Source organism: Torulaspora globosa, chromosome 7 (genome assembly GCF_014133895.1).
Source record: "Torulaspora globosa chromosome 7, complete sequence".
Lineage (NCBI taxonomy): Eukaryota > Fungi > Ascomycota > Saccharomycetes > Saccharomycetales > Saccharomycetaceae > Torulaspora > Torulaspora globosa.
In genome coordinates this window covers 274,366-301,443 of record NC_050733.1, presented here as the reverse complement: position 1 = coordinate 301,443, position 27,078 = coordinate 274,366, and the positions used below count along the sequence as shown (strand labels likewise).

Below are 27,078 nucleotides of genomic sequence, written 5' to 3'. Positions count from 1 at the left end.
TCTTTGGAATCATAATGAGTGATGAATCCAAAGCGTTAGCAGTTCTGTTGCAGGAGGCGTTATCTGTTACGTTAGCGGACTCACAAAGTGAGGCGGCTATTCAAGATCATTTCAATGAGATTATTCTGAACTATTCATTTGATCGAGTGGATGAGCAAGATTACTCGGAAGGTTTTGTGTGTTGTGATATGAGGACCTACGTGGAGAGCGAGCTCGCGACGCGGTTCGAGCTTCCCAACTTTGAGCTGAGTCTTAACGTTGATGCTACCGCGGTTTGGTCACAATTATTTGAAACCCATTGGAATTCGATCGAATACGCTCTTACCCTACAAATCATCATCTCTTTGACCAATTTTTCGGTACTGAACAGATCGAAAATAGGGTCTGTTAAAGACATCAAAAAGAGATTATTTCATAGAACTATCAATGCTGATGACGTCATACCTATTGTTCGGGATAGACTATCGGATCTACTTTCGCTGGTGCTCACTGTCGACTGTACTCCCGCAGATCTGCTGGAACTGTACGCGCGATTCTTGAAGTATCCGATCAACCGAACTGCCGACGCTTTGGCTGCTCAGCTTTGCGATCCGTTGTCACAAGCTTTTTTCCTGTTCGAAAATTGCTACTACATTTTAAACGTTCCACGGTATGAGGAGGACAACAGATATACTTTCCAGTATTTTATGGAGTTCAACTCTGTAACGTCAAATCGAATAACGACTTTAGGGGCAGATCTGTATCTGGAGATCGATGATGGGAAATTTTGTGTGTCGAATGATGAGTTCGTAATGGCACTTTTTGAGGGCTTCGAGTTTGAGGCTGGTACTCTTTACTCGATTGCGGTGACCATTGAGGGGAACGATATATCTCTTCATGTCAACGGTAATCTCATTGATAGAATAACCTTGCTGGATGGAGCAACCAATATGACTGGCCAAGTTGATTTGGGATCGATGATATGCTCTTTCAAACTCTATCGGCTAACTGTATATCACGGAAGCTTGCCAGAAGACACAATTAAGGCCGCTTATGCGCTGGGTAGTACCTTCCATTATGCTTGGAATGAGACTACTGATCTTCGTGCTATACGATTGGCGCTCGGAGATCTGTTCTTACAGAGAAGCAGCTCTAGTATGGATTTTAGCAATCATTTCATCGATTGCCTATTAGAAACAAAGCGGGAAATCGATTCGAAAAGTATTTGCTTGGATATCGATCCTGCTTTTGTTCACCTAGAAAAACATCCCAATAATGGTTGGTTGTCACCAGATGATGCGTTCTTTCATGCCACCACAGGCAAGTTCCTCCACTTCAAGCCGGCTTTATTGCTGGCTATGTTCAAGTCAATCAATTGTTTTCAGTTTATCCTTTGCAGTCTTGAAAAGGTTGAAGACTGGGACGATCTTTTTAGATTTCTATCGCATCTAATGACTTTGCTGCAGAACAATCATCTCCGTGCTTGGTTCACACAGGATTATGGCTTTCCACTTTTATCACATATTCTGGTGACGAAAGTGCAGAGAAATATGAAATCTACACTTCCTATACAGTTTTTCAACCTTTTTCAAGAATTCTGCGGTTGGAATTTTTCAAACATTACTAAGTCAGTTATCGAAGATGATACAGCTTATCAGGCATTGATACTGAACACCGACTTATGGTATCGCCTTTCTATGGAAGTCAATGCTAGTCGTGATGGGGTAGAGATCCTGAGATTTTCGCTTTTCCAGATCTCTAGTTTGTTACAGGCATCCGAATTTCGCACTTTAAATTCTCAAAAGCTGCGAAACTTGGAAGCATTGAAAAAGCTTTGCATTAATCAGCATGTATTCGCAGAAAAATATGGATACCCAAGTATTTTCACTGAGTTAGCGACCGAGTTATCTCACGTTTACGTTTTGCTACTGAAAGAAGAACTTTCCAGAGGCAACATTCAATGGCTTCTGCAGTTTGCATATTTTGAACTTAGAAGCGGTTACTACAAAAACGCTGAAGCTTCCCTAGCTGCTTTCGATACGTTGTTCGTCGAAGTATTAGACAATGCCGAAACGAGCCAGATTCGGTTGATCACTGACTCAATATCGCCGAAATTTTCACTCATGATCCTTGATGAAGTTGTAAATGCAAAGGGAGATCCTCTCATCGCTCTTCGAATCCTCCTGAAGAGGCTTCTGGTTAATCAAACTGTCTACAAAAATTTCGTCAAAAGCAATGGGCTAGACCTCGTGTTAGCCATTCTCAAAAAAGCAGACTCTCGTTACAACGAGGATATCGTTTGCTTACTCTACGCTCATTCATTGGGCCACTATAGTATTGACCCTAACGTGAAGGTACCCGATGTGCTGGAAAATGACAGTCCCCATTCTGAGGCGACAGTTGTTATGAAGGAAATATTGATTCTAGCCGTTAATTTACTTGAATGGACTGTTATCAATGACATTAGCTCTACTATTCCATTAGATTTGGATCGCTTGATCAAGGCGTTCGTCAGGAGACTTTCTGCAAGCGTGGAGAAATTTAATAATGAATTAGTACTGCATTCCATCACAATGACGCTTTTTCAGGCCCTCACAGAACTTCATGCTACTTTAACGAGGCCTCAAAATTCTGCAATTTACGAGGGCTCTAGTAATGCGATAAAGAAACTGATATCAGATACTGTCGTTAATGCCATGATGAGCTTAAAACCGGATGACTTTGCACAGTATCTTGAAGCGATGATTAACTGGCCTGATATCAAGATGAAGGCTCTCTCAATGAATGGGAAACAATATGGTTACCACGAGCTGTCTTTTTTTTGGCTTTTAATCCCAGGTGTTTTCAAAGGAATTCGAGAAATGGGTGACTTTTTTTCCTATGAGCTGTTCAGCAATGATTGTATGATCTTAAACTTTGAGCTTCTCTTCGAAAAAGTCAAACGGTATTTGATTTCATTCAGATTCGAATGGAAAGTCTATATTGACGCGTTTAAATGCATAGTCATCTGTCTTAAGGGAGCAAGGAAAAGATGGCGTGTTAAGAAATCATCACTGTCGTCCCTCAGTGATATCTTTCGCTTTACGGTCATAGTCGCATTGCTTCAATACGTTGATGAGGAGTGGGAATTCATGAGAGCTGAATATCTCGATTCTATCTGTTCGCTGCTTGCTGAACACTCTGGAGACATATTTATGCAGGAAGGATCTTTGTGGAATTACGACTTCGCTCGCCTATTTTTATGGATCTTACTTCGCCATGTATGTACTACTGAGCCGTCAAGGTCGATTATGGTTTGCTTTGAAATGCTACTAAAATATAGAGCGGAAAGCCTAAATCCTATTCTGGAATCTGAGGGCTTTAAGTTACCTGAAATTCTAGAGGCGCTTAGGTTAAACTCAGAGACAAATCATCAAGAAAGCAAAGAAGTCCGGGCCTTCATAGAACACAACAGAAATACTGTGATCCCCTATGCCCTATCAGTAACCAAGAAAAAGACGTTCGGACCGGTCTTTCCACAAGAGCGTTTTATGGTTGAACTTAACGTTATTAAGGACACTAAGATGGAAACGAGAATTGAAGAGGTAAGAAAAAGACTCCAACTCTTTCGCAATGACAATGTTGTCTTAGATAGAAAAGTCTGGACAGGCTTTAGAAAAATCTATGTCAATTTCTTGACGGACAGAGGCGAAGATGAGTTATTACACGAGCAGCAATGTTTCTCTTTCGCTGTGCACCTCAAACATACTTCATCTTTGCAAAGGAGTAATAGTGGCGATTGCGAGTGGGGTCTGGACTCTGTTCAAAATTCAAATGGGATGAAAGGGCACTTAGTATCCGTTTGGCGTCATTTGGACTATGATAAGGTAGAGAAACAGATGCAAAGGACCTTGCAGGATGAAGATACTGCTAACATTTCCCAACAAAATCAAACGAGAAATACCAACAATAGCTTCCTGTCTTATGATTTGATATCAGATATTGATAGTCTTAAACAGTCTGGGACTGAGAATGAGGATGAAAATAGAAAAATACTTAAATTACTTCAGGGATCTGATGGCATAAAGAAAATATGGAATACCAGTCTTATCATTGGGCTCAAAGTCAGAGAAGGCGTTCTTATAATGGGCGATCTTTATTTGTACTTTGTGAGTAATTACTACTTCGTCAAGGAAGAGAACAAAGTTTTAAAGCTTACTGAAATACCAGATGCCGATAGAGATATAACTCTCAGCCTCATAACTGGTTCGCCTGGGAATCAAAGAGGTATGTCAACTTCCCAAATCGTGCATACTTGGCGGATGTCAGATTTGACATTCATTGTCAAGAGACCCTTTCTGTTAAGAGAAACGGCCTTGGAGATATTATTTGAGAATGGAACCAGTTATCTTTTCAACTTTAACAGTAAAAGTTATAGAGATGACGCCTATCACATTCTTGATAAGTTGCCAAGCAATAAGGAGATTGATCCCGTTTTATACAGTACTTTGCAGGAACTGAACAGCTGTAGCGGCAGTATTGGATTAAAAAATGGTCTTTACAAGAAAAGCCTGAAGACGAAGCTCGCCAAAGCTTTCTCGGCAAACTTAACTCTCACAGATGGATTCTCTGCAACTCAGAAATGGCAAAAGGGAGAAATTTCGAATTTCTACTACCTGATGATGGTCAATGCTTTGGCGGGGAGGACATTCAATGATATTACCCAGTATCCGGTTTTTCCTTGGGTCATTGCCGACTATACGAGTGAAGAGCTTGATTTGAAAAGCGCTGCTACGTTCCGAGATCTCACCAAACCAATGGGGGCACAATCGCGTAGAAGGGAGGTGCAGTTTATCGAAAGATTCGAAATGCTAAAAGCTTTGGATGATCCTTCGTCGCCGCCATTTCATTATGGCACTCACTATTCCTCGGCGATGATAGTCTCTTCATACTTGATCCGCTTGAAGCCCTATGTGGACACCTTTCTGCTACTACAGGATGGAAGATTCGGCCATGCCGATCGTCTCTTCAATTCGATTGACCGTGCTTGGTCTTCAGCCGCTGTTGAAAATACAACGGATGTACGAGAGCTGATTCCTGAGTTTTTCTTCTTGCCTGAATTTCTTATCAACCTGAATAATTTTGATTTGGGAAAAGATCAGCAAGGCAATCAGGTCAATGACGTTATTTTACCACCATGGGCTAAAGGTGACCCCAAAATTTTCATTGCCAAGAACAGAGAAGCACTTGAAAGCCCCTATGTATCCGCAAATTTACATCATTGGATTGATCTGATATTTGGCGTAAAACAACGCGGGGAAGAGGCTGAATTAGCTGTTAATGTTTTTAACAACTTAAGTTATCCTGGGGCTGTTGATTTGGATAGCATTAGCGATGAAAATGAAAGACGTGCTGTTACAGGCATCATTCACAACTTTGGTCAAACTCCTCTACAAATATTTCACGGCCCTCACCCACCGAAGAGTGTCCTCAAGTTGAAGCAAATTGAAGAACGCATATGGAACGAAATTAGGCCAGCGCCACAACGTGTCTATGAGCCAGATTCAAAATGCTCGAAACTCAAAGGAATCAAGTATATTTATTGCGAGCCACATGTGGACGGCTCTATTTGCTGGAAGGGTTATCCATTCCTAGATGTTATGATAAGAAGCGGCCCCCAGCTCGTGCCGCTGAAGATACGCGAACCATACTCGCTAGAGATTGGCGGCAAAATCTACGAAATGCTTCATCCCTGTCGCATATGCAGTTTTTTTCTATGGAAAGAGGATAAATTCTTGACTGGAGATGAGAATGGCTTGATCCAAGCGTGGGGATATGACAAACCAAAAGAAGTTGAGCTTACTTGCTTGGGAAAGCTTCACGGACATCTTTCCGCCGTAAAAGACATCAAACTATATTTCGATTATAGTGCTTTGTTGTCCGTCGATGTGAGTGGGACCGTGTACTTATGGAATTTGTTGGATTACCAAATCATACGAAGAATCTCATCCACAGGCCTAAGAGCAGCAATCTCTCAAAATGAGGGAAATATCGCCGTGTACACAATGGACAGAACCCTGGCATTATATGATTTCGGGGGGTCCCATTATTTGAGTAAATTGATGGATGATAAGGCCATTGTCACATGCTTGGAATTCGTCAATTTTACATCTCCAGATCTCTCCTCTAAGCGACATGCATATTGGAAGGAGAAAGACGTACTGGTGGTGGGATACGACAATGGTGAGTTGGAAATTTACGAGTTGATTCTGACTGCAAGATGGGAGCTCAAAAAACTTAAACAATTACACTCTGCTAAGAATTTCGAAATCAGTAGCATTAGAACTCAGCTGAGACTTTATTGCAATGATGATGACTCTAAAATTTCACTCGAACTACCTAAACTTGAAATAATGGCGGGAGACTCGCAGGGATATCTCTATTTATGGAATTGAATGTATACGTATAGCCGGGATATAAAGGGATAATAATACACAGGCGTTTGCATTTTACATTGCGTCTATCAGATTTTCTTCTCCTGTATAGTGCCGCTTTTGGATCTTTCATACAAGAATAAGCCAAAAACATTCAGAAGTAGACCAAGGATTTGCCAGGTTGTCACTTGCATCCCGGAGAATGCCCAGCTAACAGCTATTATAGCAATTCTTTTCATCAAATTGGCTATGGAATAACTTAACGTTGAGATTTCACCGAGTAGATGAAAGGTTATCATAGCCTGCAGAAAATGGAACGTTCCATTCACGAAGAACAACTTCCATGGAATTGCGGAAAAGCCAGCCACTTTACATTCATTCCAAATGTCTGGGAATTCTAATGTCATAAACCACCCAAATGATAGACAAAAGCCGACAAGTGGGATGTACAAGAGTAGCGTTAGTTTATCATAGTTTTTTCGCTCACAACTTGTACTTTTCCTTGTGACATAGCTCGGCAGAGGAGACTCAGCCTTGGCATTATCCATCTTCTGTGAAATGACTTTCTTCTGGTAGGTAAACACACTCTTCCCATATATGTTCTGTGCTACAAAGATCAACATGGAGCAGATGGCACAGATTATACCATATGAAGAGTAGGCGCCCAATTCTATTGGACCTTTCGTAGAAATTGGTTTTTTTTGCTCATAATCCTTCCTAACAATGATCCAAACTCCAACGATTAAACATAGCAAGCTGAAGTAAGCTGTTTTCCCCAATTGCACCTTACCCAGATTCAGCGTTCGTTGGGTCAGAACAATAAAGATTGGTGACAAAGTCTTGATACTGGCTACTGTGGAAACGGGCACTAGTGAGGTTGCTGTATGTCCAAAATATTTGCCGACAAACTGACAAAAGCTTAAGGGTACGATGGTAAAAAGGAGGAGTTTCGATGGCCTGGTAATGCAGTCAATCTGTCTCCTTTCTCCCATGTTATTGTAATAGCGTGGAAATGTGCCATTGGGAAAACATTGGTAAAAGCCATGGAACCTTTGGCCTATCAGGCAACAAATAGAAGCCAACAAAGCGGTGTATATAAACTGGAACTCTCCCAAGAAGAGAGGTTTTGGGTATATCGTCAGAATCTTCTTTGTAACTTGAGAACCTAGCGACGAGATCAGGTACCAGCAAAGGCACAATAAAACGATGTGCAAGGAGGAGTTAGTGTTCTTAGAAGCCATCTAACCATCTATTCATGTAAGCATGTAAACTGCTAAACTCCTGAGGCTTCCACCTAATGTAGTCTCCCAATGTTACCTCTCCATCAAGCGATAACCTGTCCGTTCAGGTCAACGAAGCGATCATCAGAAGTGTCACTAAATAGAAATAAAGTCAAATTGATGCTTTCAAGTGCTCTCTATGCTAAATCTATATGCAAAAAATGTATGCTTGTAAGTTGTAAGTATTCATGCTAGTTCGTTAGAAACCTCCGGAGTATTTCGACTTTGCTCATCTCTTCCTCGAATTCCTTCTCGTCGATGGATGATTTGATTAATTTAATAGCATGCCTGGTCTTTCCCGTTGATCTGCCTTGGAAAATTCGGGTCACACCACAAGTCTCCAGAGCGTTACAAGTCTCCAAAAATTCGTTCCTCTTCAAAGGCGTCAGAGCGTCCTTATTCTTGAGTAAATTGACGTAGTAATCATAGCTGTCGTCTAGCGAACAGTGCGTTTGAAATATATCTGTCTTTTCCCTGTGCACGATGGCACACAGAATGAGACGTTGTTGCATGTTCAGTTTGTTGATTCTTGATCTTGTCGAAGAGTTATTCATGAACTGAGAGAAGACTTTGGCAACGTGGGGCAGTCCTACTTTGACTAAACTTGACGAATTTGCATCTTTATCCTTCAATTTGGAAGCGACCACTTGCAACTCGACAATTTCAATACTGCTTCTCAACACGTCGAATAGCTTTCTTAAGTCACCCGTGTTACCAGAACACTTCTTTGCGGCGAACTTGATAGCCATTGGGTTGAAAACGCAGTCCTCCTCGTTACAACTTACTCTTTTCAAGCGATTCATGATGATCTCAAACATCTCATCAGGCGTATACGGATGGAAAACGAGCGTCTCGGGCAAGAGATCTTGTCTCAAGTTCAGACGAGATAGGAATCTATCCTTCATGTCCAAACTGTTAGCGATTCCAATAAGTGTGAATCTGGCGGAAGGCAATTTGGCCAGCAAAAACAACTCGAAAATCGTCTTTGTCGAATTTGTATCATTTGAGTTTGAATGCACTAACTTATCCATCTCATCCAAAATAACCAAGAACCCAGTAGATCCCTCGTAGCTTTCCAAGAAACGCTGTAACTCGGACATAGTCTTAACCGGAGCGCCAGACTCAGGCGAAGAGACCAGTGACGTGTAAATCTTGTTGAAAATAGTCGAAGGGTCATTAACAGCGATACAATTGATTGTTGTCACAGCGACCGTTTCCACTTTCCCGTCGGGCAACTCGTAGTACGAAACATTTTTAAGACCCTTTGCAGAAGCTGGCCGAGTAATCTTGGAATCGGCGGCAGACGGCAGTATCACCGGCAGAAACCGATTCTTAACGATCGCATCAATTTGAGCGGTCTTTCCGGTACCAGGCGGCCCAGTAATGTACAGAGAATCGCTCACGCGGCCTCCCACGCTACGGTTCAAAAATGACAAAATATCCGAATGCTGGGATTTTCTAGTCGGTAGATGTCCGTCCAGCTCGGTAAAAAGACCCGACGACCGCTGCAAAAGCGCTTTTGTCCTCGAATACATCGACCTTTTACCAAAAATCAACCTCATCGGAGACGCACAGGGCGTGAGGGGCTCCTTTGCGCACTGCTTCTTCACCCCAGTAGCGGGAGGAGTCATAGGCAACGCACAGTTTTCGGACCTGGCCTTCTTTGGCGTGCTTGGCATGATCAACCCTTCATTGCTTCTCTTTCTCGATCTCAAAACCCTACCGGTCGCAACGCCAGCACTACAATCCATCTTTTCACTTCTGATCCAACGACTCGCTGCCCATCAGAACCACAATTGATCCCAGATCGATCTACCGATGCCTCTTCCTCATTAATATATGACCGACAGACACGAAACCGTTTACGCGTCTCATTTTTTCAGACGCGTCACTTTTCTTACACGGCAGAAACCAGCCATTTGCGCGTTCTTCCCTGCTTTACCACTTTGGGATATCCTAGTGCTTGCAGCTGGGGCCATTGTTGAGCGCTTAACGATCAAGACCACTCACAGACATCTGATCACATCGGCTACGATCTCTTGCCCGGCTCTGTGCGTGTTCACCCGATCTTAGAGCGATGCAATTGTCGCAGGTTCCGATTTCGTTACTCGCCTCTACGATCAAGGCCTGCCACCCAGTCCCAAATACAGGTCTGCGGGCAGCAGCATTATCTGATCCATCCACTGCTCCCTTCCAGAAGCCGTCAAGATGCCTTAATAAGCTCCTGATAAATGCTGCTGATTCTTAACGCAAAATGTCACGTTACACGAAGAGGATACCGCTAGAAAGGAAAAATGGGCCCAAGACCATGATAAACTACTATCAAGAACAACAAGAACAGCAACGTCAAAGGAGGAATCTGCTAAGTAGAACCCTTTAGCTGGGGAAAGTGACGTCATAGTGGTTGTTTTCTGTTTGGAAGTACATGTGGGGTCGCTTTCAGGTGTATTGATTGCTAGTCTTTTTTTCTCCAGTTGACAGTGTTGTTGTTTGACATGTCGCATCCTCCTCCCTCGAAGAAGAGATATTATTATTCGAATGGTGGTCCCAACCATATGATGAGGTACGGAAGTTCGTTTCCGAAGAAGAGCTACGCGGGAAACGGCGGCTACGGGATGCTACCTAGCGGTAGCACCCCGGCCGCGATCCCGGCCGCAGCCAGCGAGATCCCGAGGCCGTCCCGATACGATCCCAGCTCTCCCAGTAGACCGGTGTCGAGCAGAAATCCAGGTAGCCGGTACAATCCAGAGGTAGAGGTCGAAACACAGCCATTTGCAGGGGACCCACATATGAAACCGTCTGGTTCCCGTTATTCCGGGAGCAGATATAACCAGGGTCAGGCCCAGCAGGCGAGGCCGAGATCGATGGAGATGGCCAAGAAGGACTCTTCTTATGGCTATCCGATGGCCGGCGGTAATGGGCCCGCAAACGCCAGTCTCAATACAGCCAGCGGTTACTACTCCCGAAGCAACAAATGGAGGTCACAGAGTTTTTCGAATTTAAATATGGATCATTACGACAATTACAGTGGCTCTGCGGCGAGGCCGCCTTTTTGGAAATCTCAAAAGAGTAAATTTACAACTGTCCCCCCGTCATCACAGGGCCCTAGGAGGACTACACCATCACCTACTATTGCTTCCTCAGGTCATTTCAGTCGGTTCAACGGATCGTCGTCTCGTAGAGAAAGCGGTGACGAGTCAGAGGTTATACCCGAGATAAATGGGTTAGACGCCAGAGATGAGAACCCACATTCTTTGGGATCCAGCTTGATTAATTCAGTTGCGGAGACAACTCGGAAAGTGGAAAAAGAACATGCAGCGAATCTCAAACGGACGAGTCTAGACAAATCGACTTTCCTTCCGTCCAAAGAGCCACCAAAGGCCACTGAAGATGAAGAATTGGAGAAAACATCGCCTGAAACTGCTAAAGAAGTGTCTAAACCGCTTAAGAAAACATCCGAAATGTGGTCGTCTTCAGGTACGTCCCTAAATGAGCTAAAGGAATTAGTGAACGAGGATTCAGAAAAGCAGCGGATTGAAGAAGAACCCATTTTCCATAAGGAACCATCAAAGATTTATGACGATTACGAATTCATTTATGAGCCAGACCTCCTCAAAACAGATTTGAAAAAATTATCACCACAAGAACCAAAGGTTGGCTATAGCATACCCATAAAGCCACTTGACAAATGCATTTTTCCACTCTCCAAAGCTGAAACGAGACTCTGGGAACTTAAGAATCAATCAAGGGAAAAAGTCATTGAGAAACAAAGATATCTTCTCCGGCAGCCCATTAAAGCCGTCAGCTCATATCCCTTCATCCAACAAAATCTTCTTATCCATAGACAAGCTCTGCGACCACTTCTTTGCCGGAAGATCGCATCTGTAAAAAGATATGAATATCTGAGGAAGTTACAACTCAAGAAGCAGTTTTCTGATCTTCAAGCGACCTGGGTTGAAAATTGCGAGCAAATTGATGAAATGAGCAGGAAAATGAGGAAAGAAGAGTTGGAGCGTAAGAGGCAAGAGGAGTTAGAGGAAAAAGAGCGAGAAATGAACGAGCGAAAGCTATCAGAGCGTAATTCAGGAATATCCGGATCGTCACGAAGACGCAATAGGGCGGATTTTGTGGACGACGCAGAGATCGAAAATGTTTTACTTCAAATTGACCCGGACTACAAACATCATCAACAAGCTGCAGATATACCCCCAATGATAATAAATCCTGTGGAAAGATATACTTTGAAACTGAAGAATGTCAACAATCTCGTCACGGACAAACATCTATGGGCCTCAAGGATCTTGAAGGATGGTGTAGACACTTTTACCCAGAATGAACACGAGCTCTTTGTGGAGGGTTACTTAACATACCCGAAAAAGTTTGGCAAGATTTCTCAATTTATGGGAGGCCTAAGGTCCCCAGAGGAATGCGTTCTGCACTACTACAAAAGTAAGAATACCGTCGGTTACAAGAAACTGCTAAATGATAAGAACAAGAAGAGACAGAAGGGTGCAACAGCCAAACGTCGCAAAAAGAAAGAAAGAAGCTCTGAAGTAGATGTTGAAATATCAACTTCCAACAATGAAGCTGATACTTCAGTGCGCAACGCAGATATCAATAAGGAGACTACTGTCGTTACATCCCCTGAAGATAAGAACATTGTCAGTATGCATGAGAAACCGTTCAAACAGATGGAGCAAGTAGTAATTAAAATTCCAGAAACTCAAGATATGAGCAATAACATGAGTGCGAAGGTACCGCGAAAAGAACAGAGAACAGTAGATGAAGAAGCAGTCAAAAGTCAAAAGGATGAGCAAAAATTGGCGGAAGGTAATAGCAACAACATGGCTCACCAAAAGCCCTATCCACTCTCCCCTATGCCAGACAAAAGTGATATAGATGCGTCTGGGCTGAAGAAAAGAGCTCATGATGGCGATGGCATCTTCACCAATGCGGAGAAAACCATATTGGATGAGCAGCCGCCTACAGATAACAATACAGATTCAGCTAATGAGCAGCCACCCAGAGTCGCAGAAAGTATCGAACAGCCAAGTGATTCGCAGCGTTCCGAGATTTCAAATGATGACAACCTTCAAAGAAAAAGACATAAGAGCAGTGCTGATCACAAATCGAGTTATTGGAGTGTGAAGGAGGCAAATCTGTTCCCTGAATTGCTGAAACAGTTTGGCTCACAGTGGTCACTCATCTCAGAGAAGCTGGGAACCAAGTCGACAACTATGGTGCGAAACTACTACCAAAGAAATGCCGCACAGCTCGGATGGAAATCCATAGTCGAAGAGGCTGATTTCAGGCGGAACGCAACGAGCTCCGGTTCTGTTCAGCAATCTCAGATTCTAATCCAGGCGGAGCAAAATTCTTTACAAACATCCAATGGAATCCCGCCCCAGCAGAGGCCTGCTTTAGGATTCTTTTCAAACCAAGCACCGTCTGAGAAAAAGCTACCAGATATCACAACCGCCTCTCAACTTTACACACACAAGTCCAATAGAGACTCATTTTCGCAGGCTTTAACTCCCACCAGCACTCTACCACCACCTAGATTGCCTTCCATCCAATTGCCTGGTACTGTGCCTGCAGAATCGACGAAAATTGAACCACTGAACCAGCCACTACAACTATCTCCATCTCCTACTGAAAATTTACTATGCAAGCAGGAAAAGCCAGCAGGCGCCGTCTCATCCATCATGAGTATTCTGAATACCGATGACAAGAAACAAAGCTATGTTCCTCCTCTGGTCCTCCAATCGACAAATCAGGTTCCACATTTCGGTCAGCTGCAGCACAGCCAACCGACAAGCGCCGTCCGTCCCAGTGTGGGAAAAGTTGTCGTGCAGGATCTGCAGAACTCTTCCTCATCTTCACCGGAAAATCGTCGTTCAAGCTCGATTTCCTCACTTCTGAATCCCGAGCACCAGCAGCTGCTACGCGCTCAACCGCAGACAACCCTTCCACGCAGAGCTTTAGATAAAGGCTCGCTGGCCTGTCCTCCTCCGCTTGCTCAGCCTCAGCAAACTAACTTCAATTTCGCAGTGGATCCATTGGGCGCCCTAGCGGCCATAGCTTCAGAATCTTTGCTTCCTCCTCAAGCACCCAAACCGAGCGGCAACCAAGGCAACAATACTTAGCTTCAAATATCAGTAGATTAACCTAGGTACGGATAAAAATCGAATCATTCCATAAACGCCAAGAGTTTTATTCATTGTCACATATATCACGTGACATGCACCTTATACTGACGAACTGAAATTCGTGAAATATCAAATGTATACATACTTTCACAACACAGAAAGTCATATCATCGCTCGTCTATAACAGTGAAAAAACCGCATTTCTGACGATTATTGAGTCTCCTCAAGTCGTCTCACAGGTACTTGCGTCCAAATAGCGAAATCCGGGAGAAGAATGAAGCGACATTCTTCTCGCCCAATTGATGACAGCCAGCCCATCGCATTTGCAAAAAAGCATAGATTCAAGGATACCCTTGCACTATTTATTGTCTTTTTGAGTTTCAATCATTTTGCATCACTATGTTTATTGACATCGTTCGTTATTGCCACTAGGTTCCGCAACTTTCTGACAAACTCTTTCATTGCATTATTTCTATCCAAAAAGCCATCACCGCCGATGGCTGAAGTATCACATGTTGATGATAACATAGATGTGAGGTATCCGGTTAATGGGAATGACAAGAAGCAGTCAAAACTGCCCAGCTGGCGGGTAAAACACAGCTTGTCATTGCCATTGTTGATAAGTGAGATATTGGTAGCCACAATTTTGAAATTATACGGTGAAAATTATTTTTTGAAGCCTATTGAGAACCTAGCATTGTCAATATTGGCATCTTCGATGATTAACGATCCTAAAGACTGTCTAAGCTATGCCACGTCATGCTCTGTGCTTTATGCTATGGCTTTGCACGTCTACCAAAAAGTCGGTATCATCCAGCGTTTTGGCGGATCTTCTACGCCATCTGATCTCGGTATTACTTTCCCCACTTCACTGTTTAAACCTTCTATGCCACAAGACAAGGGCGCAGCGGACACAGGCTCCTTTGTGCAGTGCCAAGTAATGTCGTGGCTCAGCAGATATGGACGACATTTACTTTACTATGTTTCCTTCCATGTTGTTGTCTTTCAGTTTAGTCAAAGCACACTGAGCCAACACTACGATGACGATAAACAGAAAAGCTGCAAGAAGTCCGTTTCCCTTAAGAGCGAACCAAATAAAGGTTCAGGGCAGAGAGTTTCATCCTTATGCACAGCGAAAAATGCTTCGGAAAATCCTAATGTTAATAGTGCGCTACAACACCAGCAGCAAACCTTTGCTGAAAGGCTAGGCTCTAATTCGACAAGCCAAGACTCGAATAGTTCGATGGCTTTTCCAAACGGTTTTCTAAACTACGCTAAGAAGAGCAACAAAGGCAAGCAAAGATTGCCATATTTTACTGGTGTGGTGAGCCAATACGAAGCCTTCGAGGCCTCTTTAAGGTATGAAAGCCAGGATAATTCCCAGACCATGGCTACAAATGTCACAATACCTTCCCCGACAAACTCCCAAGGATCTGATAAGGTAGAGAATATCTATACTAACCAATTTTACGATGTTAAAGTTGAATTTGGAGCAAACAGGGAAACCCGCAATCTGAAATTAGATGTCACTGTTACGAGTAACTTGGAGAACTTTATCCGTCATCTTTTCAAGAGAAAAAATCAGCATTTGATCCCACCTTTATGGTCAATCGTCGTCACTTTGAAGACGACTAACTTCGAGAAAAGATACTTAAAAGAAAGCAAAGAAGTGACTTTGACGCCGTCTAATTCTGGGGTGGCATCAGAAAATGACAGCTCAGATGGTAGTATAACCCCCACAGCTTCTAACAGCAATATATGTGATGAACAAGCATCAGAGAGTGTTTTCAACAAGCTTCAATCTTCAAAAACAATGGCTCTAATCGCTCAAACCGCATTTGACGATTACGCTCAATTGCACATCGTGGCAACTAATGACAATATCTTCAAAAAAGATGACAAGGATTACAAAGTTTGCATTGTTGAGATTGCTAGCAACTCGATTACCTTTCATATTGAAAATCTTCATGAAGGGGAACTTATCGTGCTAGTGAACGGCGTCATATGGTCCGAGGTTTCGTGTGCTCTCATACTAGAGCATGAGGGGGAAGAACTGGTTGTTGTTGGCGGCTTAGTACCTTCCTGTCCTTATGATATTCAGTTTATCAATAGGCTTCGTCAAATGGAGGATTATTTGATCTCAGACTTGATGGTTAGAACAGTGGGCGTAAAAGATGCGACGGAAAAGTTCGAAGCGATTGATTTCAGCTTCCCATCCTACTACCACAGAAAATTTTTATCACCTCTGCTCACTTTAAAGCATTCCGTTTTGACTACCAACACTAACTTAGCTGAAGGCCGTGTCAAATTGAAAAAGACGAAGAAAGAAGTCAGCAAGAAATTGAATGGACTCAGGCAGGACATTGACCATTATAAGAGCAAGATATCCCAGAACGCGACTAACGATGAGAAGAATGCTTCAAAAGTGGAGAGCTTAAAGACAGCTCACCAACAGACCGAGGCTACGTTATGTAAACTGGAGGATCATTTGCAAAGGCTTACAAATGAAGAATTCAAGCTTGAGGAAGAGTATTTGACACAAAAGGATACTCATTTAAGGAGACAGATGGAGTATAGTAAGCTCCAAGAGTCGTTTGATAACACTTTGAAAGAGGCCGAACTGAAACGCTCCAAACTAGAGCAAGAACTTAACCAGCTAAACAGCAAAAAGGAGAAGCTGTTCGCTAAGCGAGAGCGGCTGCAAAGAGAAGTCAATCAAAACACAGTAGAGTTTGAGAATTTGAAATCTCAGTTCGTGTCCAAAAGAGAGAAGGATAGAGTGAGAAGAAGCGAACTCAGAGCTCGCGAGGCCAACGAGCTCGAAATGGTTATAAAGGGTTTAGAGCAAGACATCAGCCGCCTCGAGGGAGAGAACGGCAATCTTCAAAAGGATGCCCGCGGTATGTAATAAACCACTTTTTGCCACTCATTACTCAGAGCGCAGCATTTGCATAACTGATGAAAGTGACCAATAGGAGCCGTGAGATACCAATCATGTATTGCACGGTAGACACTTGATTCTCGGTTTCAAAAGCAATCATTATATACTATGCCTTAGGTAGTCTAATTACCTAACTTATGATACTTCAATACAACTCACACAAGCATATTATGGCTTCTTTTAAATCGAGGCTGCCCGCCCTATTTAGCATATAAATTAGGACTTCCCTCGAAATATTTCCTGCCTCCTTAGCTTAGTGGTAGAGCGTTGCACTTGTAATGCAAAGGTCGCTAGTTCAATTCTGGCAGGTGGCATTATTTTTGTTCCGCCTTTCCACGATTTTTCTTGCAGGCTGGCTTCCTCGGTATCTGCTGCCGCTCTAGGCGGACGGCGGAAAGTGCTAGAAGGAGCGTCCTGCCTAGCTAGGCAGAGCTTTTTCTTCAGTGGAACGGGTAATGAGCCCTACTAGGCGATGACAGTGAAAAATTGAGTCGTGCCATCTCGGGAAGGAAGACACCATTCCGCCAAACAACTTTACACGTTATATCCATAATTCAAGACTATTGTGGGAATCTATCGCAATAGGTATTTCACGCCTGATATTCGTGTTTGATACGGTGGCTGATCCGTTTGTAGATAGATTGCAAACGTCGTTGCCGGTGCTGCATCAGCGATTATAACACACTCTATAATGTCGAGCGTGAAGAGGAGAGCTTCACAAATAGAAGACATAGCGCAGGACACCTTGTCGAGGAAGAAGCTTATAGAGATAAAAGAGGACAACAAAGTGCGTGTTGATGATAAAACGCCAGAGCATGATGAATCAGAACATAGCGGCGAAGATTCCGATGGCGAGACGCAGAATACTGTAAGAGCTTCAACTACGGCAGCACAGGATATTCATATTGCTAAAGAGACGGCAGAGCTATTCCAGTCGAACATCTTCAAGTTGCAGATAGATGAGTTAATGCAACAAGTGAAGCTGAAGGACTCTCATATCTTGAAGATGGAAAAAGTTCTACATATGTTGCATGATATGATTAATGAAGTACCAGATTGGGAGGAGAAGACAATGGCAGAAGCGGATGCATATTTTAAGGGGAAAATAATCAAGATACCTTTTGTCGACCCAAAGCCTGATTTCGAGCAAACAAATTACAAGGTAAATTACAAGAGACCAGAGATTTTATTGATTGGTTCGTTCGCACTGAAAGCTGGAATAAGCCAACCATCTGGATCGACTGTGGATGTGTTGTTGACGATGCCTGAGGAGCTGTTTGAGAAAAAAGATTTTTTGAATTTTAGGTGTTTGCACAAGAGAAGCGTTTACTTGGCGTATTTGACACATCATCTATTGATTTTGATCAAGAGGAAGAAGTTGGATGATTTGCTGCAGTTAGAGTATTCATATTTCAATGGCGACAGCCTGCTACCGGTTTTAAAGATCTCTTGCAAGGGTTCCGATAATCCAGCTAAGGCAGAATACAATTTTTACAAGACCAAGTTCTCCATCAATCTAATAATCGGATTCCCTTACAAGATCTTCGATGCTAAGAAATTACTTCCCAATAGGAACTGTATCCGAGTGGCTCATCAAGAAGCTGATGTATCTCTGCCTGCCACACCACTTTACAATTTTTCTGTTCTATCTTCCACCACCTACGAAGCATACCTAAAGTTTCTGTACAAAACTAAGAAACAAACAGAGTCCTTCAAAGAGGCTGCTAAACTGGGACGATTATGGCTTCAACAGCGTGGATTTTCTTCAAAAATGGCACATTCAGGAGGCTTAGGGGGCTTCGGTACCTTCGAATTTATGGTATTAATGTCAGCTCTGCTAAACGGAGGTGGTTTGAGCGGTAATAAAATTCTTCTGCATGGTTTTTCATCATATCAACTTTTTAAGGGCACAATTAAAATGCTCGCGACGACAGATCTTTGCCAGCATAATCATTTGGAATTCCATTCTGATGCATCGGCCCCTTCCAGAGTTATTGAGGAAGGATTTCAAATCCCAACGCTCTACGATAAAACTACAAAAGTCAACATCCTCAGTAAAATGTCTATCTCATCTTATGAGATACTGAAAATGTACGCCAAAGAGACTATGTCAATGCTCAATAACGTGGTGCAGGATCAATTCTCCAATATTTTCTTAACAAATATCAATAAAATTGAAAATGTCAAGTACGATTTCTGTTATGATCTACAGCTACCAGTTAATGGGAAGAATGACCCAGAGTTTTTATTGAATTCTAAATTCGGTCCGATGGAAAAGATAAGGTTCATTACCTTGGAGAATTTTCTTGTGAATAAGATTGCTAATGTCATCAAAATCGCCCTGGGTGACAGGGTCAAGTTCGTTGAAATCGAGCTTGATGGCCAGAAAGACACGTTTCCTATTACCAAAAGGAAGATTTACCACGGTTCAGGCAATTATCTGAACTTGGAATCAGTCAAGATCAACATAATCAACAATCCGGCAGAGAGTGAAAAGCTTGTAACAAAAGGACCAGTACATCTGGAGGAGCCAACACCAGAGGCAATTGCGTTCAAGAATTTTTGGGGTCCAAAAGCTTCGTTGCGTCGCTTCAAAGACGGATCAATTACGCATTGTTGCATATGGAGTACATCATCTTCCGAGCCTATTATTTCATCAATCTTGGGTTACGTTTTGAAGAAGCACATATCAGAGCAGGCAAGCATCAAAAGTGATACAACGAAATATTTCCAAAACTTATTACCATTACCAAACTTACCAGCTAGCTCTAAGATATCAGTTTTGAACCTGACAAGTTTTTACAACATCAAGAAATCATTTGATGATCTCTATCGACTCATTTTTGAGATCGAATTGCCTCTCTCCTTAAAGTCCATTTTACCAGTTGGGACAGCATTCAGGTATACCTCCCTATGCCAACCAGTTCCTTTTGCGTATTCAGACCCTGACTTTTTCCAAGAGGTCATATTGGAATTCGAGACCTCCCCCAAATGGCCTGACGAGATCATGTCACTTGAGAAGTCAAAGGCTGCTTTGCTGCTAAAAATCCAATCCGAGCTAGAGTCCAAACACAATGGCAAGTACAAATGTTTCTTCACTCGAGATGAGTCTATTCCCAATAATTTGGACATTACCTTATTGAATATCCTAACTCCGGAAGGTTTTGGTTTCAAAATAAGAGTCTTAACTGAGCGTGACGAGGTTCTCTACCTACGGGCCATATCCAATGCCAGACAAGAACTAAAGCCCGAGCTTGAAAAAACATTCCTAAAGTTTACAGCCAGGTATCTGGCTTCCATAAGACACACAAGAACAATTGAAAGTATCTCGCACTCCTATCAATTTTACTCTCCAGTTGTTCGATTATTCAAGAAATGGCTTGATTCCCATTTACTTCTGGGGCATCTCAACGACGAATTAGCTGAGTTATTAGCGATAAAGCCATTTGTGAACCATGCTCCATATTCTATTCCAGGTTCCGTGGAAAACGGTTTTCTGAAAGTCTTGAAGTTTATCAGCGAGTGGAATTGGAAAGAGGAGCCACTGGTCCTGGATCTAACACGACCAGATGACGAGTTCGAATCGGTTGATGAGCAAGGTGAGAACGGACTTGATGCGGCCACTTTGAACAAGCTGTCTGAGAAACTGTCCCTAGCTCAGTATAAGGGAATTCAATCCAATTTCACAAATCTCCGCAATGGAGATCCCAACGGGCTTCATCTTCAGTTTTTCGTGGCCTCCAAAAACGATCCCAGCGGTATCCTCTACTCTACTGGTATCCTGTTACCTATTGCCACCAGACTGACAGCACTGGCGAAGGTTGCAATCAACCTAATTAAAACTCACGGCGTAAATAAGCAAACGATCGATTTGCTGTTCACCCCTGCCTTGAAGGATTACGATTTTGTTCTCAGTCTCAAGACCCCAGTACCTTTGAAGTCCTCATCGGGTATTGCCAACGCTTCAGAATTCAAAAACATAACGAATGACCAATCGTCCCGCAACTTCCCATCAGACCTTTCTCAGTTATCTGAAAGAATGGATCCAACTTTCCATCTGGTAAAGTACCTTAACATGAAATATAGGAATAGCATCATATTCTCCAGTCACAGATACATCGGTGTCCACGGGGCGGACAAGGGAGATAAGAACGTCGTTACTGGACTGATAAAGCCGTTGTTCAAGAAGAATCAAAAGTTCAGAGTCAACTCAGATTGCAATGTCGAGCCCGTCGATGATCAGAACGTTAAATTGAACAAGAACGCAATATTCCATGAGATTGCAGCCTTCTCAAAGGAACTTGCAGTCAAGTTTGAAAGTCAGTAGATGATGGGTAAACTCTATGTAGTCTTTAAGTCATATATACTCTTAAGAAATGGAGTCGCTATTGACGAGGATCTTTATAGCAGGATATATAGTCTAAGAACCATAAGAGATACTACCACCAGGGAAGATATCCTGTCTGTCCGACTGTACATTTTGCGGCAGGCATTGATGGTACATATGAGGCTTCACTGTCCTACTTAGTTGGATCAAGGAACGTCATGAATAGTGACACGAGGAGAAACTCGTCAAGAACCGAAGATGAACGTATTTACCGACTGCGAAGGAAGAACTTTCAAAGGAACTTGGTAACTAAGATGAGTTATTTGGGTTATATTGTCATCGTTTTGTATTATTTGAAGTACGGTTGCACCATTTGGAATCTCATGTTGAGAGTGTGTGTCCAATCGTTGCTGGCAGTTCCGTTTCCAAGCGACATACAGATACAAAGGCTCTCACGGGCTCGTGAGAACCGCGGATCGGCGCATTTCTTCACACTTTCTGGAACTATGGATGCCGAGACTGTACCTATGCCGGGGGCTTTCCCGTCCGGCGATGACAGCCAGACGGCTGCGAGATCGGAAGCTCAGATGGAGGAAGAAAGCAAGGCAATCAAGAGGAAAATCAGAAAAGTTCTTTTCCATGGTTCTCTTACTTTTAATGTTCTTTTCATCATTTCAGCCCTCATCTTCCCTGTAAATTTCATTGGGAAGCTGGAAGGCAACCATCTTCTCGAAGCAGGGCTAGCCAACACGCCTTCTCCGTTCAATAATGCCAATGGTATCATCCAGGGCGAGCGAAAGGGTGGGTTCTCCATGCAAATGATCGGGGAAACTCTACCACAGACCAACTTTAAGGGCAACTTGGGTATCGTGATGTTCGAATTTACCATCCTGCTCTGCCAGTTCACCCTTTTTGTGCTTACATGTATCAATTTTGCTGACCTGGGCGATCAGAAAGACGTGGATGGGGATCATTCTGAGGCTATCGTTAGTGATGGTTACGATGGCAAAGTGGACGTCACTCGGATAGATCCGATAGGAGCGATCAGTGATATAGTGTTTCCGATGATAGAGACGGCAAACAATACATCTTCGATGGTTTGATAATCTGTAGATAAAAGTCTGAGCTTCCATACGTATGAATCTATATCCTCGTTAGCTTTCATCTGATGCTAATGACTACTGAGCAATTGGACAATTTTTCAAATATTCAGCTTTATTCTTCAAGATTCTCACAGACTTGAAGAAGATTTCCTCTGGTGTCATTGCTCCAGTGCTTTCGACGTTGAAAATGAAGTGGTCCCGCACTCTACCCAGCTTAACCTTGTCGGCGAATTCTTCGTGTCTGAGAACCTCTCTAGATACCGTGTCCCTTCTAGCGTCCTTCACCACAGCTTCGCCCGTGGACTTATCGATATCGATGACGCCTGGCGAAAAGCATTTTTGGAACTTCTTGGCTGCTTCTCCCTTGATTGGCTGGGTGATTTTGATGTCAGGCAGTAACCTGTAAGAAGCCGTTGCAACCGGCGAGAACTTGGCATGGTCTCCGCCAACGCCAAGGATGCAGTGTGCTCGAAGTGAGATCTCTTGCCCGGGCCTTAGCTTCGCTAGAAGAATATCTGGATGTGCTGGACGCACCGGACATTTGGCAAAGATCTCCGCCTGTCTGCCCTGCGGTTCGAACTTCAAGTCCCGAGCGTAAACACTCGAGTTTCTGTACAGGATCTTCGGGTCGGTACAGTCCTTTGGTGCATCTGGGTTTCTCGTACATGTAACGTCCAAAGTCAACACAATGGTGTTTTCATCTGTGAACCTCTCGTCCTCTGGTAAACTGGTGTCGACCCACGTCAGCATATCAGGGTCCACCTTCAACGGAATAAGGCCTATTCTGTGTGCTAGCACTTCGTCCTGGATCACAGATGTATTATTTAGGAAATAGACGTGTTCAGCTGCCAACGATGGCACTTCGGAGAGCATGATACGACGGAAAGCGTTAGCAATTGAAGTATCGACGCCGATTAAATCAAACGTCGCTTCTCTCTCTGAAAGATTGCTTATTTGAATGTCAAATGTCTCTCTAAATTTATTCACATCCCATGCATTTTCGCCTTCCTTGGAAAACCCTGGAAAATCATTGGAAGTCGTGTTCGTTACACGGTTATATTCGATTCCAACTATATTAGACATTTTGAAATCAATTGCAATCGACTAAGATGAAGCTAAGAGGCCTAATCAACGATATTTCGACTGATTTACCACCGTAATCTTAGCTCATCGCCAATCTTAAAGCTGAAAAATTTTCGACTAAGAATTTGAACACTTACAATGTGCTTTGATACGATTCTCAATACAGATGAGATGAGCACTAGTTGATCTTCCTAATGAATCGCTAGGCAGGCCTGGCTTGCACTATCTGCTGGCACTGGTAGGCCGATGGAGGAGGATCTCGCTAAGGACCTTGAGTTTGATCTCGCTGGGGAGGAAGAAGAGGATGAGGAGCTGGGAAAGATAGACAAGCTGGAGCAAGGGCCAGATAATGACGATCTTTCGTTTGTGGGACGATTCATTGAGGATTATAAGCCAGTGCTGGGACCGCAGGCTGATGTTTGGCAACGTTTCTCGTATGTGCCGATTCTAGACGAAAAGGTCTCGTCTTTGCTGCGTAACGTTGGAAATAACCTGCCTTGGGTACTTCACAGACTGAATGAGCTGTGCTCGTTGTTGCAGAACGAAGTTCGGCTTTTGCACACGTATAGCAGGACGCTGTACCGCGCCAAGTTCGGAGAACTCGAGGCTTTGGTTCCGAGTCCGAAGCAGTACGTGCAGGTGATAGACATAATAGAGCGAGATGGCGAAGCGTCTGCGGAAAAGCTCGAGTCACAGGCGGAGCTGTCGAAGGAACAGGTGCTGGTGTTGAAGATGTCGATGAAGACGTCTTACCGGGACGATCTGCCCTGGCCGAACGAAAAGAAGGTCGAGATTTCAAGAGCTCGCAGCAACATGCTGGCGATACTGGCGATCGAGAGCAACGTCAGACAATTCATCATTCAGAAAGTGTCGCACGTCGCGCCCAACCTGTGTGCGTTTATCGGCCCAGAGGTTGCGTCACACCTGCTGTCGCATGCGGGCGGGATCCTCGAGCTGAGCCAGATACCCAGCTGTAATCTGGCCTCGATTGGCAAGAATAAGCATCTTGCCCACGAACAGCATACCTCGCTCACCGAGGTACGACAGGAAGGGTACATTTACAGGTCTGATCTCGTGCAATCGCAGCCGTACGAGTACCACAAGCAGGCGCTGCGCATGGCGTGCGCCAAAGTGGCGCTGGCGGCCAGAGTCGATGCAGGCATAACTCCAGGCACCAAGGCCAAGGACACCGTAGGTTCCCGATGGAGGCGGGAAATCGAGCAGAAAATACTCAAGCAGCGGGAGGCAGTAAGCAACGCAGTGGTGAAGCCGTTGCCGGTTCCCAAGGATGAACCCAAGAAGAAGAGAGCCGGAAGGAAGTTCCGGAAATATAAGCAGCAGTTCCAGTTGTCCCATCTAAGACAGCTGCAGAATAGAATGGAGTTCGGCAAGCAAGAACAGACAATCCTAGACGGCTACGGCGAAGAGATAGGACTTGGCATGGTCAACTCATCGCTAAAGAGCGCCACGGGCGTAGCATCTGTGACCAAAACGAACGTCAATAACTCGGCCAAACTGACCAAAGCGATGAAGAAGAGAATTGAACAAGCAAACGAGCAAGCCAGAAATACCTGGCAGCAATGAATAGGCCGTCCAAGGCCAGCAAGCCATCGCTTTGGATGCTTCTTCAAGTATTTAACATGTATTATCGTTTTAGCCCATCGAGAGATGCGTTACCCGATCTAGTAAGAGAACAAACAAAGCCATGAAGACGCCTGCGTTAAGGAAGAAATGGGATAGATCTACAAGCCTGAGAGGCCTGGTAGGGTTTACCGCGGTTTGTGGTGCTAGATAGGTGATCACTGAGGCGTGTATCTGCTTGCGAGATGTTTTCGAGATCTGAGAGGGACGTAGAAGCGCTGGCTGGTGACATGAACAACCTGAGTTTCGATGCGACAGGAAACCAATTGAAGCATCCGCTGAGATCTGCAGCAATTCCAACGACTCCGACTCGCTATAGGGGATATGGCTATGCGGGAACGCCATCTCCAACGAAATCGACAGTTTTTAACGGCGAGGATAGCTTTGGAATGGATATCGATGAGCCAAGTAGGGACGTGAATGATATAAGAAGCTCACCAAAGAAGCTACCACGGGACTTCCACGCCAAGGCAGAGTTGCATAAGACCCAAAGGGTGGTAAGTGTGTGTCAGATGTATTTTTTGGATTATTATTGCGATATGTTTGATTATGTGATCAGTAGAAGACAACGTACAAAGAAAGTGTTGGAATATCTGTCGCAACAGGGTGATCTGAAGAGCCCTGACCAGCTGAACGGAGAATGGACGGGGTACCTGGAGAAAGAGCATGAAATTCTGCGGAAAAGAAGGTTGAAGCCTAAGAATAAGGATTTTGAAATCATCACCCAGGTAGGGCAAGGCGGATATGGTCAGGTGTATTTGGCTAGGAAGAAGGATACAAAGGAAGTCTGTGCGTTGAAAATCTTGAACAAGAAGTTACTGTTCAAGCTTAACGAGACCAACCACGTGTTGACCGAGAGAGATATCCTGACTACGACAAGATCTGAGTGGTTGGTGAAATTGCTGTATGCGTTCCAAGATACCGAGAGCTTGTACCTTGCCATGGAGTTTGTCCCTGGCGGCGATTTCCGTACACTGCTTATCAACACTCGTTATTTGAAGAGTGCTCATGCAAGGTTCTATATCAGCGAAATGTTCTGTGCCGTGAATGCCCTGCATGAGTTAGGATATACTCATAGGGATCTAAAACCGGAGAATTTTCTAATAGACGCTAAGGGACATATAAAGTTGACGGATTTCGGACTAGCCGCCGGCACAGTATCTAATGAGAGGATCGAAAGTATGAAGCTGAGACTGGAAGAAGTCAAAAATTTGGAGTTTCCTGCTTTTACGGAAAAATCAATCGAGGACAGAAGGAAAATGTATAATACGTTGAGGGAGACGGAGGTTAATTATGCAAATTCGATGGTCGGTTCACCGGACTACATGGCATTGGAAGTGTTGGAAGGCAAAAAGTACGATTTCACGGTGGACTATTGGTCCCTAGGTTGTATGCTATTTGAAAGTCTCGTGGGATACACGCCTTTTAGCGGTTCATCGACCAACGAGACATACGAGAACTTGAGACATTGGAAACAAACGTTAAGGAGGCCACGATTGGAAAATGGGAGACCTGCCTTCTCGGATAGAACCTGGGAGGTGATAACGAGGCTAATAGCCGATCCTATGAACAGACTTCGGTCCTTTGAACATGTTAAAAGAATGTCTTATTTTGCCGAGATAGATTTTAAGGCTCTCAGAAGTATGAGCCCGCCTTTCACACCCCAACTAGATAATGAAACAGATGCTGGCTATTTCGACGATTTCTCTAATGAGGCTGACATGGCTAAGTACGCAGATGTGTTCAAAAGACAGACAAAACTATCGGCCATGGTCGACGATTCTTCTGTTGACTCAAAACTAGTGGGCTTCACATTCAGGCATAGAAACGGAAAGCACGGTTCCAGCGGTGTCCTTTACAATGGTTCTGAACGCTCAGATCCCTTTGCCACATTTTATTGACGCCTTTTCCCGGGCGTCTCTTTTCATTCATTCAATTCTCAAACACGGCACCTTATATAGTTCACTCCTATATTTATGGCACATATTTTAACCTGTTAGGAGATCTTCTTGGTGGACTCTTATGTACCAGCCGCATTAATACCGTTGATAGACGTAGTGAAAAATCCTTAGTGAATCATTACAATAGGAATATAACCTAGCGAAATATATAGTTCGAACTAGCATGAGCAAGGCAAAGATGTAAGTATTGCGTTCTACGAC

General features: G+C 43.7%; 10 protein-coding genes and 1 non-coding gene across 11 annotated transcripts; 8 read left to right on the top strand and 3 right to left on the bottom strand.

Annotated features, from left to right (window-relative positions):
* Positions 1-14: 14 nt before the first annotated feature.
* Positions 15-6,413, top strand: BPH1 (Bph1p; the record flags this gene model as incomplete). The annotated part of the gene is made up of 1 exon (XM_037285094.1): positions 15-6,413. The coding sequence occupies one exon, from the start codon at positions 15-17 to the stop codon at positions 6,411-6,413; it is 6,399 nt and encodes a 2,132-aa protein (XP_037140990.1).
* Positions 6,414-6,481: 68 nt separating this feature from the next.
* HG536_0G01740 (uncharacterized protein) lies at positions 6,482-7,633 on the bottom strand (the record flags this gene model as incomplete). The annotated part of the gene is made up of 1 exon (XM_037285093.1): positions 6,482-7,633. One exon carries the CDS (start codon positions 7,631-7,633, stop codon positions 6,482-6,484), a length of 1,152 nt encoding a protein of 383 aa, XP_037140989.1.
* A 230-nt stretch (positions 7,634-7,863) lies between these two features.
* Positions 7,864-9,423, bottom strand: CDC6 (AAA family ATPase CDC6; the record flags this gene model as incomplete). Its single annotated transcript, XM_037285092.1, has 1 exon — positions 7,864-9,423. One exon carries the CDS (start codon positions 9,421-9,423, stop codon positions 7,864-7,866), a length of 1,560 nt encoding a protein of 519 aa, XP_037140988.1.
* Positions 9,424-10,167: 744 nt separating this feature from the next.
* SNT1 (Snt1p) lies at positions 10,168-13,818 on the top strand (the record flags this gene model as incomplete). The annotated part of the gene is made up of 1 exon (XM_037285091.1): positions 10,168-13,818. The coding sequence occupies one exon, from the start codon at positions 10,168-10,170 to the stop codon at positions 13,816-13,818; it is 3,651 nt and encodes a 1,216-aa protein (XP_037140987.1).
* Positions 13,819-14,095: 277 nt separating this feature from the next.
* NNF2 (Nnf2p) lies at positions 14,096-16,729 on the top strand (the record flags this gene model as incomplete). The annotated part of the gene is made up of 1 exon (XM_037285090.1): positions 14,096-16,729. The coding sequence occupies one exon, from the start codon at positions 14,096-14,098 to the stop codon at positions 16,727-16,729; it is 2,634 nt and encodes an 877-aa protein (XP_037140986.1).
* Positions 16,730-17,004: 275 nt separating this feature from the next.
* On the top strand, positions 17,005-17,076 carry HG536_0Gtrna8T. The gene has a single exon. It is a non-coding gene; the product is annotated as a tRNA-Thr (tRNA).
* A 377-nt stretch (positions 17,077-17,453) lies between these two features.
* UTP22 (rRNA-processing protein UTP22) lies at positions 17,454-21,089 on the top strand (the record flags this gene model as incomplete). The annotated part of the gene is made up of 1 exon (XM_037285089.1): positions 17,454-21,089. The coding sequence occupies one exon, from the start codon at positions 17,454-17,456 to the stop codon at positions 21,087-21,089; it is 3,636 nt and encodes a 1,211-aa protein (XP_037140985.1).
* A 218-nt stretch (positions 21,090-21,307) lies between these two features.
* On the top strand, positions 21,308-22,192 carry GLD1 (Gld1p; the record flags this gene model as incomplete). The annotated part of the gene is made up of 1 exon (XM_037285088.1): positions 21,308-22,192. One exon carries the CDS (start codon positions 21,308-21,310, stop codon positions 22,190-22,192), a length of 885 nt encoding a protein of 294 aa, XP_037140984.1.
* A 75-nt stretch (positions 22,193-22,267) lies between these two features.
* RPC40 (DNA-directed RNA polymerase core subunit RPC40) lies at positions 22,268-23,275 on the bottom strand (the record flags this gene model as incomplete). The annotated part of the gene is made up of 1 exon (XM_037285087.1): positions 22,268-23,275. One exon carries the CDS (start codon positions 23,273-23,275, stop codon positions 22,268-22,270), a length of 1,008 nt encoding a protein of 335 aa, XP_037140983.1.
* A 246-nt stretch (positions 23,276-23,521) lies between these two features.
* On the top strand, positions 23,522-24,859 carry PRP31 (U4/U6-U5 snRNP complex subunit PRP31; the record flags this gene model as incomplete). Its single annotated transcript, XM_037285086.1, has 1 exon — positions 23,522-24,859. One exon carries the CDS (start codon positions 23,522-23,524, stop codon positions 24,857-24,859), a length of 1,338 nt encoding a protein of 445 aa, XP_037140982.1.
* Positions 24,860-25,101: 242 nt separating this feature from the next.
* On the top strand, positions 25,102-26,817 carry HG536_0G01660 (serine/threonine-protein kinase; the record flags this gene model as incomplete). The annotated part of the gene is made up of 1 exon (XM_037285085.1): positions 25,102-26,817. The coding sequence occupies one exon, from the start codon at positions 25,102-25,104 to the stop codon at positions 26,815-26,817; it is 1,716 nt and encodes a 571-aa protein (XP_037140981.1).
* Positions 26,818-27,078: the final 261 nt, after the last annotated feature.